This window comes from Oreochromis niloticus, unplaced genomic scaffold, assembly GCF_001858045.2.
Source record: "Oreochromis niloticus isolate F11D_XX unplaced genomic scaffold, O_niloticus_UMD_NMBU tig00007204_pilon, whole genome shotgun sequence".
Lineage (NCBI taxonomy): Eukaryota > Metazoa > Chordata > Actinopteri > Cichliformes > Cichlidae > Oreochromis > Oreochromis niloticus.
Genome location: NW_020328420.1, coordinates 166,693 through 179,348, shown reverse-complemented (window position 1 = coordinate 179,348; position 12,656 = coordinate 166,693). Strand labels below are relative to the sequence as shown.

Sequence of the window (12,656 nt, the reverse complement as noted above, 5' to 3'; positions counted from 1 at the left end):
ACTACTCTAGTAGTCGAACCTAATTGGTCCTAGTGTACTGTAACGACTTCAGAAGTGTTACACATGCAAGATAATATTCTTAACACACACAAGGGACAAACTGAGAAACTTTTACTGACCATCAGTTCATCCATTTCTTCTTGTGCTTTCTCATAACATTCATTGAACACTTCCTGCACCTTGACAGTGAACATGTGGTTATAGTTTGGAATTGGCTGACAGACATTTTCATATAGTTTCATAGTACATGACAAAACAGCTGCATATTAAAATATGGAAAATTAGTTTACCAGTTGGTTCTTGTTTGTCAGCGAAGTTGAAAGGCAAAACAGACACAGCAGGGTAAACATGAGGAACAGGCCTTTGGTGGTGCTGAAAACAGCCACCCCTCTGCCTTTGGCCAAAACAGATGCTGCCATCTCTGTTTGGAGTAAATAACATTAAAACTTAAATTGTAAGGCATAAAATATAAAATAATATAAAATATAAAATATTTACATTTTTAAAAAGAACCTGAACTTTTAAATGCCAGTGAATAGATAATCTAACTGAAAGATTCACAATTTGAGACAAAAAAGCGTCTTGTGAATGCTACATTTTTATCTGTTTTAGATTATGGTGATCTGCTGTATATGAATGCTTCTGCCCAGTGTCTTCAAAAGATCGATTCAGTATATCATGCTTCTTTACGGTTTATTACAAACTGTAGGGCTTTGACCCATTGTTGTGATCTGTATGTTCGTGTGGGGTGGCCTTCGTTGTCCTCCAGGAGATTTGCTCACTGGTGCATCTTTATTTATAAGGCCCTGCTTGGTCAAATGCCCACTTACATTTGTGATCTGCTCACACGGAAAAGCACTGTTTCCTATAGCTTGCGTTCAAGCGATCTTTTGTTGCTTAATGTTCCATTTGCCAGAACTGAACTGGGAAAGAGGGCTTTTAGTTATGCTGCCCCATCCACATGGAACAAGATGCAAAAAGATTGGAAGATAGCAGATCTTATTTCATTAAATGCTTTTAAGTCTAGATTGAGAGAGCCAGAGAAAATTGTTGTTTAAAATGTAATTGTTATTTTACAATATGTATGTAACTTTGTAATTTTTAACGTGTTGTCGCCTCTTGGCCAGGACTCCCTTGAAAAAGAGGTTCTTAATCTCAATGGGATTATTTTTCCTGGTTAAATAAAGGTTATAATAAAAAAAATTGAGACTTTAAATAATTGTAAACCAAATGTTTTAAACTGAAGATGAACAGAAAACATTTTGATTTTTAAAAAGAAATAATGAGCTATAAAACGAACTTAGATATGGTAACTCTTAGTTTTCTAATTTATGGGTAATGTAAACAGAAGCTGATGAACAAAAAACTGAAGAGATGGCACAACACGCAGTGGTTTTATGTAGACTTGCAACCACATTGATGATATGTGGTACCTCACTTCTGATATCCACGAGCTATACACATGACCAGTCTCAAGCCATCGCTGATGTTTCACTTTCACATAAATCACATGTTGAAGTTTACTGTAATGTGAAACTACTGCTTAGAAAGTGTTTAGATTAAATTGCAAATGATATCCATATTATACCATTGTTTTGTATGAGTTCACAGACTCCCATTTCTTATTTATCATTAAAAAATGGGAGAATCTCATGAGTAACAAATGAGTGTTTAATTAAATTAATGTTTAAAGTTCCATAAGACTGTGTTAGTTTTTCAGCTGCATACCAAGGGATGAATCACTTAACTGGAAGTAAGGAATATCTGAGGCTTCTACTACTACCACCACTTTTGCAAAGCTTTGTTCCTAAATGTGATGTCAAAAAGCACTGTCATACATTTCAAATTTTAGTTTTGAGTATATAAAGTGTCACTAAATTATCGGCTTTGTAAGGTGGAGGTTTATTAGGATATATAAACTCATATGCATCCATTCTCTTCCGTTTAATCAATTCAGGAATGCAAGGGGGCTAAAGTCTTTTCCAGCTTTCATATGACAAGAGGGAGGGTACACCCTGGACAAGTCACCAGTCAATGCAGGGCTAAGATAGGGAGACAGACAACTATTCACACTCACATTCACACCTGTGGACAATTAAGATTCACCAGTTAACCCAACCCCACTCACTGTATGTCTTTGGACTGTGGGAGCAAGCTGGAGCACCCATGCAAACCTGGGGAGAACATGCAAACTGAAAGAGCCTAGCCAGATGGTAGAGTTGACCCTGCAAGACAACAGTGCTAACCACAATGATGCTCCACAGTGTCTGAAGTGACATGTGTATTAGATGAGTGGAAGAATTTATTTCATTTATGTATTATTCACATAATTTTATTGTATTATGCCTTGGTGCTGCTGGATTTTAGCATGTCTCTCACACTCATACTTTAACAGATGGTATCTCAGGAAGTTGGGGGGAAGCATCCACACACAAAGGAGATTCGATTAAACAGGCTCTGCTTACTTTGTTTTTTGCCAGCAATACCCTCAGTGTCCATTCCGCTTCAGGCAAGGTTCAAATGGAGATCAACTACCAAGATCCGGGTCACGGCACCAAATTGTGGAAGGAGACAACGCCTTCTGTCTGATTCTTTTTGTCTTGGTAGAGATCACGCAGAGATGTTTCCATGTTTTACACAATCCTTTTATTACCCATTTTCCTTACAGATGCATACTGTGGAATTCCTTTAAGGGGCACAGTAGTTCCTGTAAATGAAGTTGGTATTTTTCATGTAATGCAAAACAGCAGAATGTGACTTCTTGGAATTAAAACTAAAGTGGTAGTTTGACACACCCACAGCTGAGCCTTGTCAAGTAGGAGGTGACACTGTGTGTGTGCTTCAGTCCTTCATGTTATAACTCATCACTTCTCCTGTCAAAAGCAGGTAAGAACAGGAACATTGCTCCATGAGGAAATATTGCAGGCAGATTTTCATGCAACATCTCTACTTAAATTTAGAAAGTGCACTTTATAACTTCCTTCCTTAAATCTTTATTTATACTATCTGCTGTTTCGGAAACATCGATGGCAGCAGCACATTTGGCCATGAGTGGTGTCACAACTGCCAAAGGCTCATTCATGATTTTGACTCTGCTGTGTCTGGTCCATTTTTCAAGTTCAGTGATAAACAACGATCAACTGGTAAAATGATTGTTAACTTTTTTCCTTTTGTAAAAAAAAGTATTTTAATAAATTTCACTTAAAATATGTACTCTTACACTCAAATTGTGACAGTCGTGATTAATCGATACATTTTTATCTTTATTTTTAATATTTGTATTTTTGTCCCAATCACATGTTTCAGGCGCATATTTGCTGACATGTTTGCATGTTTTCTCTGGTTTTGCAGGAGGAACTGAAAGCAAACATTCAAAAACTCCAACAAGAAACAATGAGAAAGAAGGTGAGTCTGTCAATATCAATGTTGAAGACATCTGTAATGGCTAACATAAAAATTATCATCATAGTAAAGTCTCTTTGTAATTCACTATATATTTTTGTATATTTTGTTATATTAAGTAGGATCACTTTTTGTCCTCCAGGCTGAATATATTTTAGACAGAGCCTACCTTCCAGCTATTCTTGATGGTATTGGACGCTACATGGATCCTTTGTCCAAATTTCTGAAGTCATTGAACGTTTCTACATTGGTACTTACACCAATACTGGATTTAATGGATGACCTAAAGACTTTCCTGGAAGACAGCAAGAAATACATAATTAAATACTTTGAGACAATAGCTGAAGAAATCAAGGACAATGAAGATAAACTAAGCAGCGTGATGGCAATATTAACACATCTAGAAAAGCATAAAGAAGAACTGTAAGATATTAGTCAGTGTCAGTCTCAAGTATTAAATGTTCTGTATTTCTAAAACTTTCATACTGTGCAGGTTTTGAGTCAAGAAATAACTTTGTCATATTTTCTTTTCATTTTCTTTGTTTCAAGTGAGTTTAAATGCAAACACAAGACACAGAACTGAGGTTGTGTCTAAGTAACCATATTAACACTGGCAATTGTTAATGATTTAAATGATGAACGCCTTTTAATGTGAATAAAGACACGTTATTATTTTCATGTTTTTTCAAATTGTGATGTTCGTGAGAAAATACAGAAGCTGTGGCTGATTGTTCTCAGAACACCCATCACCTGATCCTCTCATGTAGGCCATGTGTGTGTGTGTGTGTGTGTGTGTGTGTGTGTGTGTGTGTGTACTGTTATTCCACACTACTGACTAGATGTTTTATACTGGTGTTAAAGAGAGAGTTTAGTGCTACACTAAATCACATTGTAGACCACAACAAAACAACAGATCTTATTTGACTTGTAAATCATCAGTGACACCCTGGAAAAGAGAATGAGCAAAATTCACGAACAAATATGTAATAATACATAACGTTTTATATGATCATAATAGTTATTATTGTTTTGTAGGCTGTTTTGTTGTTTTTGATTTAGAAATTAATAATTTTACTACTATAAAAACTCATCATCTAAGTAGACAAACTATGTACTAATGTACATACATTATTTACTAAAACTAAAATGTTATAAAACTTAATGTTTGCAAGCTGCTGAAAATGGGAGACCAATAACTAATGGGTCTCTATTCCTATAAAGTGGACCAGAAAAAGGTTAGTTCAGTCAAAATGAAAGTAAAATTGCAGCTAATGCACGTGAGATGAAAGAAAGTGAAAGGACAACAGAGTATAGGGAACCTTTCAAACACACCACCTCATTGTGTTTTCATTCTTTACCAGCACAGCACATCAGATCGTCCTCCATTCACAAACCAGGTAAGATCAGTAACATAAAATATGATGTTTGCAAAGTGTAACATTAAAATTTGTTGCCGCGTGTGTGTCAGTTTCTTATTAATGTTACTGACATGGTATCTTAACCTAATGGATTCTTTTAATCCTAACAGTGATGGCAGAAGCAGCTACCAGAACAAGAGGGCGAACTTGCTTCAGATTCATCAAGTGCTTGTTTGTCTTTATAATTCTGTTCATCTTATCTGTTCTGTGCCTTATTTTCATTGCAATCTGGGCCAAGAACCAAGTGGTAAATTCCTCCTTTGTCAATCTCTTGATGTGGCAGTAATTACAGGATTATTTGTAAATACATGTAAATTCTTCCAGTAATTAAGAGCTCATTAAATGTTGGAATTGTTCCTTTTCTATAATGGGTTATAAAAGCTGCTATTGTTCTCTCAAGGTTCAGCAAATACTGAAAAGAGTAAGTGAAGACATTAACAAACACAAGGTGGGTCAATTTGCACGTTTCTCAAAAGGCTTTGAAAGTCTGTTATGTGTGCTGACAGAAAACAAAAATAATTCATTATTTAAAGTATTTTCTTTATTAATTCCGTTTTAATAAACATATTATGAAGTGATCAAATTTAGGATATTTGTGTTTTGTTGTTTTTTTTTTGCTCATGATAATTTTTATTTTTACCTACCTTTACCCTTACCATTACCTTCTTGGCTACTGTTAACTGAATGCTCAGACAATGCCATTGGTCAGTTGCAATGTTGGTCCTGGACAAATATATGTAGCAACGACAACAACACAGTAATATCAGATTGTGCAAAAGTCATACAAGTATAGTATTTCCCTGTACTTACTACACTGCTCAGTATTGTGTAGTAAATTGAATTGTACCATTTTTTTTCCATTAGGAAGATGGCGTGAATAGAAGAGCTGCAATCACAAAAATATTTGATCTCGCAAATTCACTGGATAGCAACGAAAAACTGGTAAATTAAAATTGACCAATTTCTTAATATTTAAAAAATATATATTGTAACATAAATATGACCTTCCTTTTTGATTTTTATATGCTACTGTTTATATTCTGTAACACACTCACTATGTTCTGTTCCTCTCAGGAAATATTCAAGGAAACCATTCAAACAGCGATAGAACAGGAAGAGAGACTGAAGGTGGGTCAGTCAGTCTCCAGTTTATTCTCAGAAAGTCTATAATATGAGTAGAAATACTATATGTGAAAAGTTTTATTTTTCTCCTTTAGGAAGAATCCAAGTACAAAGTAACAACCTTCTCAAAACAATACAATGAAAAAATGAAGGAACTTATGCCTCAATTGAAAGAAGCAATGATATCATCATATCCTTTTTTTCCTCCACTGGAGGAAATAGTTGAAATTACATTTCACATGTTAAAAAAAACCGGAGCTTACATAGACAAGAAGCTGGATTTGCTGCAAGAATAGAGAACTCAGAAAAGATAAATCACAGGAGTAAATGATGAGCTTCAGAAAATTGTGAGAAAAACAATAAATTGAACTTGTGTTTCTGTTTTCGTTTGTTGACCTATGTAACGTATATCATGTGTTTGTGAAAGGACATAATCTGAATTGTTTTTGTGACTTTCTCTAATTGTATACTTCTTAGCTGCGTAACATCTTGTCCTATAATGGTCTCGGAGTGGTATTATAAAGTGAAAAGATTTACTCCTGGTGTGAGGCATAAGCAAGAGCACAGTTGAGCTCTTCAGTCTTGATGCTATAATGACTGCAGTAGAGAAACCTGGATCTTTGGGTATATAGCTGCACAACTTGTCAGTTTGTTGCAGTTATTTAAGTTCCAGTGTTGCAGTTGTTTAGGCTGTTTAACTTCCTTATCACAAAGAGATCAGAAAAAAGCAGACCTGCATAGCGTTCTGTTCTGTTCTGAAACTAAACCTGAGGTTTCCAAATCTAGCTAATGCTTCCACATGCATGATCTGGTGTTGGCAGCATGTAACCAGTCACAGACATGAACAGGTCTACTGGCAAGTTGTACTCCCACCTCATGGATTCTCTGCAGACAGTAATATTATTATGATCATATTAACTAATGTAATCAAAACAAGAATAATTTAAACAAAGCATATTTAAGCACAAATAGTACAGTGTGTGTGTGTCAATGTTTTAATTTACTTCTTTATTTCGAAGAGTTATTCTGATTCTAGAAATACTGCTACAATATATACCATTACATATTAACATATATTGAGTTAGGTAATAAAACTTTTGGTGATTTGTATCAATAAAGGATTTGGAACTGTGCAAACTGTGACATTTATGGGGAAATAAAGCATTTGTGGCTACTTGGTGAGATAAATTCAGTTTTTATAGACTTGAATGGTACAGTTCTGTCATGAAAGTCCAATCAGTATCAAACAATTACAATTTAGGAAATATAATTATATTGTTTATAATGGTCCTTTTCCCATAAATTTTGTATAACATATTATTATAATTTTTAATGTGCTCATTATCTTATAATTATGACATAATTTATGAAATATATGAATGATTAATGGGTTATCTAATCATTAAGTTATTTAATTCAACATGAAGGTACTGGCTAAGTCTCTGGCTTTATGAAAGTTTAATGTACTGATGAACTGAGCAGTTGTATTCACTAATTAAAGAGGTTTTAGTCACAGTAAAATTTGAATATATAAATATATTTATGAAAATATCAATCTAAACATTTGTGAATATTTTTTCTGTAACTGTAAATTAGACCAACAACAGCCATGTCGCCTTACAAATTCACAATATGAGTGCCTCATGTGTGAGTGGTGAGTATAGAGATTGACAGACCATGTGACTTTCGCGCATTGCATTGTGGGTACGAGTGGCAACAAAATCAAAACACTGCATCAAACGCTAACATTTGATGCATTTTATTTGCCCCAAAAACAGTTACGTGCAAAATGACGGTGAACACAGCAGGTCCCTACAAACACAGACTTGACGAAAAGGCAAAAAAAGAAAAAAAAGTGCAAGGAAAAAATCAAAGGAGTGAAAGAGTTAGACCCACACGAGCATACAGAGTGCAGTAAGGACGTTAGCGTGCTGCCCAACTTTCATCACGCACATATTTGTTTATGGTCCTAAGTGTGAGTGCATACACACAAAATGTAACTTCAGGTCCCTGCAACAAGCCCAAGTCCAGATTACTTTGGTGATTTGGACTATTCCATTTGTAATTGAGACCAGGGGTTCCATTACCTTGTTGGCATTATTAGTGATTAATTGATGGATTGGGAATTTAAAATAAGAAAATAAAGAAAATAAAGAAAACACACTAGTTCTTATGCATTCTTTATTAGGTTTATTTGACATAGGATTGAATTGACAGCTTGTAAAGGTGGAGAGACAGGGGGACTGGTCATCCTACCTGTGTCAGAAAAGAGCCAAAGTTAGAGCTGCTGACAGTTAATCATTTGTTGGTAACCTAAATATATGTGAAATAAGAATTTGTAAAAGTACTCACCTGTCTTGGTTGCTTCTTGCAGGATGTGGAGCAAAAGAGTGAAAGCTTCTTCTTCTTCTTCTTTGTGTTTAACGGCGGTTGGCAACCAACGTAAAGGAGCATTACCGCCTCCTACTGTTCCGGAGTATGGGTCAGACAGTGAGTTTACAATCTGTATCCAAAAAACAAAACAAAACAAAACAAAAAAAACCCACACTCTTTCATAAACACCTACCCCACCAGTTCCCTCACCTGTGCTACTACCCTCCAACAGACTCTTCTGATTAAATTACCCAATTCCCCGCTCCTTCAATCTATTCTGCAGAACTCTCCTCTCCACATCATAACCCTTGCACCGCAGTATTACATGCTCTACCGTCTCCTCCTCCTGGCACACTCCAGAAAGCCCCATCTCATGTTCTCCTATCATCTGTAGTGTTTTATTTAATGCACAATGTCCCAGTCTAAGCCTGGTAATGACCACCTCTTCTCTCCTATTACCCCTATACCCTGCCACCTCCTTCTTAAGATGATACAATTGCCTGCCCTTACTCCCTGAGTAAGGGCCGCTTCTGCCACTCCTTAACAACCTGCCTCCAAACAATACCTTTTGCTTCAGATCCTCTGCTTTTAATTTCCATCTCAGTGCTATTTTTAGTCAACGCTCCTTTTGCAAAGAGTGAAAGCAGCTCAATCACTTGCTTAAGAGCTCCTGGAGCAGACCAGTGTGCCAGGTTAGGGAGTATGGTTAAGGAGGGTTTTAATTTAGATAGTAAGGGGTGAAGCTTATGTTATTGCTTTGTTTATAGTACGTGTTGGAAATATGTATATGTTTGTTATGTGCTTTAATGTTATTGTATGTTTGTTTGTGTGGAGGGCTATATTTTCATTTTGATTAGTTAACCCCCATACTTGGGCTATTCTGGATGCTCACCTGAAAAGGTAGGCTTTGTCCCAATTAAGAGACCGCACGCTTGAAGTATGCGCACTACGGGTACTACGTACGGTGCGTACTATAAGTACGAGAAGTACGGAAGTGAGAGGCTTGTGAAATGAGACGGTCTAGCCTTCGTTGCGCTGTTCAGGTTGCCTAGCAACCATAATACTAACCGCGAGAAACGTTTCATACAGCATTGTGTGACATAAATGAAGGAGAAAAATGTTTTGTTGGTCATTCATTTTTGTCATGACATCACTTTGATTAGTTGAGTATCTGAGGCTGAGACCACGGGACTGTAAAACATGATTGTTGGGCTTCATTTCTGCACTGAACAGTCATTTTAATATTAGTTAGTAAATAACTATTAGCTAATGTTGTTCATGAGACTAAAATCATCTCACTGTGGTAATGTAAATATAATATGGCCAATATTATATTTATTGTCAGATTATTCTGATATATATATATATATATATATATATATATATATATGTATATATATATATATATCCATAGGTCCCTCATCCTATTCGGGGACCTATGGATAGACAAGAAAGACAAGAAAGACAAGAAAGCTCCTTACCATGCATGGAGGGTTTCACCCCAAGTCTAGCACCCTGAGGCTGTACGCTAAGCGGAAGGAAGGGGGCCGGGGACTGGTGAGTGTCAGCACCACAGTCCAGGATGAGACAAGAAACATCCACGAATACATCACGAAGATGGCCCCAACTGACAGTGTGCTCAGTGAATACCTCAGGCAGCAGAAACCCAAGAAAGAGGAGGAAGGCGAGGAACCATCATGGAAGGACAGGCCCCTGCACGGTATGTACCACCGGGGCAGATAGAGGAGGTGGCTGATATCCAGAAATCCTACCAGTGGCTGGACAAAGCTGGACTGAAAGACAGCACAGAGGCACTAATCATGGCAGCACAAGAACAAGCTCTGAGTACAAGATCCATAGAGGCTGGGGTCTATCACACCAGGCAAGACCCCAGGTGCAGGCTGTGTAAAGATGCCCCAGAGACAATCCAGCACATAACAGCAGGGTGCAAGATGCTAGCAGGCAGGGCATACATGGAACGCCATAACCAAGTGGCCGGCATAGTGTACAGGAACATCTGTGCCGAGTATAACCTGGAAGTCCCAAGGTCAAAATGGGAGATGCCCCCAAGGGTGATGGAGAATGACCGAGCTAAGATCCTGTGGGACTTCCAGATACAGACGGACAAAATGGTGGTGGCTAACCAACCGGACATAGTGGTGGTAGACAAACAGAAGAAGACGGCTGTAGTGATCGGTGTAGCGGTTCCGAATGACAGCAATATCAGGAAGAAGGAACACGAGAAGCTGGAGAAATACCAAGGGCTCAGAGAAGAGCTCGAGAGGATGTGGAGGGTGAAGGTAACGGTGGTCCCCGTGGTAATCGGAGCACTAGGTGCGGTGACTCCCAAGCTAGGCGAGTGGCTCCAGCAGATCCCGGGAACAACATCGGAGATCTCTGTCCAGAAGAGCGCAGTCCTGGGAACAGCTAAGATACTGCGCAGGACCCTCAAGCTCCCAGGCCTCTGGTAGAGGACCAGAGCTTGAAGGATAAACCGCCCGCAGGGGCGTGCTGGGTGTTTTTTTATATATATATATATATATACATATATATATATATATATATGTATGTATATATATAGACAGATGTATTATAAATAAGAGACAAGTATTGTTCGTTTAATATGTTGGCATTACATTACATTTGGCTCAATGTTTACAAGAAAGAAAATGTACGAACTGTGATAACTGTGTCTGATAAAATGAAGAGTAGACTGATATATGAAATATTCCTTTATTGGGTGAGAAAATCAGACCATGTCATAACTGCTTTAAGTCATACAGAATAGATATCAGAGCCTTAAACAGGCTGACTTCTGCTAAATGGGTCAAACTGGGCAGAAAGTATACAAACACATAACATCCTTATAGAATATGATGTAACACTATAGGTCAACTTACCTCAGAATATATAAAGCATATAAACAATTACAGCAATATGATGCAACAAACACAGCAGTGCTACTAATCCAAAATACTCAAAGCTTCATAGAACTGAAACAAACATTTATTTTTAGCTCCATTCTGCTGCTGATGCATACTTTAGGTTTCTGAATATTAAACTTGTTGCTGCCTTTCATAGTGTGTAACTTGAAGGCCCTGAGTACTTTCTCCCACACTGAAAACACTGGGATGATAACATTATTTGAACATTACCTAATTAGACTGATTCAGGACAGACAATTAGTTATGTTAAACTTTCCTAGCAGTCCTTCACAAACAGGAAACAGTCTGTCTATTCTCTCCATCTGTCAGCTGCTGCTGGCTCTTCCTCCTCCTCTTCCTCACACACTGCTGAGTTTGTCCTGGTGGATCATCAGGGGTGCAAAGCCTCACAGATGATGTGCAGCAGTGGGTCCCTCAGTCTGTCCTCACTCTGGACACTTACAGTTGTCACACATGGAAATCAAATGTGTGATAAGCAGCAGGATTCAAACACAAGTGTAACTTATAAATACATGTTCATACTTTTATTACACAATCAGAGAGAAAGAAACAGAGAGAGAATGCAGGACAGACAGACAGGTGACAGTCTCAGGTGTACACACTGCTACAAAACAGCACAAGAGAAGGAGGATTTAGTGTTTGTGGTATTACGAAACAAGAAGAGTTCCCAGATGGTCCAGTGGACACATGTGTGACTCCTGTGATTAAAGCATCTTTCTTTCAGCTTAACGAGTGAACCGTCAGCTCGTTCAAACACACGTTAAAGTCCGTTTGGCTCGACACCACCGAACAGAGGCAGCAATATAACATAGCTAACATTAACAGTGCAGTGAATCCTGCTTGTGCCGTGATATTCAGGACTGCAAACCGAGCAGCATCACTGACTTTCACCTTGTTGTGTTTGTGGATATATGACTGACTTAATTATCCACAAAATCATCACATGCTCTGTAAGATTAAGGTCGACTATATATATATTTTGAAGTAGAGGCTTTAATACCAAGTTAACTCTGAAAGTACAAACATCACTAATGTCACATAACTTTGCCGACATGTGGTCAACAGTAATGTTTTAATGTTCTTCATTATTAAACATTCACACATAAATAAGTGACATCATATTCAGTACTTACTTTTGACAGTTCACTCTTCGGCCCCTCCCTTCTGCCGTTTGACGTATTTTGTGGCAAAATTATCCACACCCACCGCCGCGCTATGAATTGTGGGATATATGGGACCACGAAGCGTGCACCGGACCACACTTGATATTTGGGGAAATAGACGGCGCATTTGGAGTACGCATTTGAAGTACACTTCAAATTGGGACAGCCATCGTCACGTGGCGGTGACGTAATCGCACTCAAAATGTGTACTTCAAAATGCGTACTTCAAGCGT

The 12,656-nt window shown here is 37.7% G+C and overlaps 1 protein-coding gene across 1 annotated transcript; it reads left to right on the top strand.

The window, feature by feature from the left end:
* Positions 1–4,470: 4,470 nt before the first annotated feature.
* LOC109199722 (uncharacterized) lies at positions 4,471–7,117 on the top strand. The gene is made up of 6 exons (XM_019355040.2): positions 4,471–4,799; positions 4,931–5,067; positions 5,221–5,268; positions 5,685–5,762; positions 5,895–5,948; positions 6,038–7,117. The coding sequence occupies exons 1-6, from the start codon at positions 4,685–4,687 to the stop codon at positions 6,236–6,238; spliced, it is 633 nt and encodes a 210-aa protein (XP_019210585.1). The 5' UTR covers positions 4,471–4,684; the 3' UTR covers positions 6,239–7,117.
* The last annotated feature ends 5,539 nt before the right edge of the window (positions 7,118–12,656 follow it).

Coding starts and splice junctions, on each gene's coding strand:
- LOC109199722 (XM_019355040.2), top strand. CDS start 4,685: ATGAAAGAAAGTGAAAGGACAACAGAGTATAGGGAACCTTTCAAACAC. Junction 5,269..5,684: donor AAGACATTAACAAACACAAG/GTGGGTCAATTT, acceptor TTTTTCCATTAG/GAAGATGGCGTGAATAGAAG. Junction 5,949..6,037: donor AACAGGAAGAGAGACTGAAG/GTGGGTCAGTCA, acceptor TTTCTCCTTTAG/GAAGAATCCAAGTACAAAGT.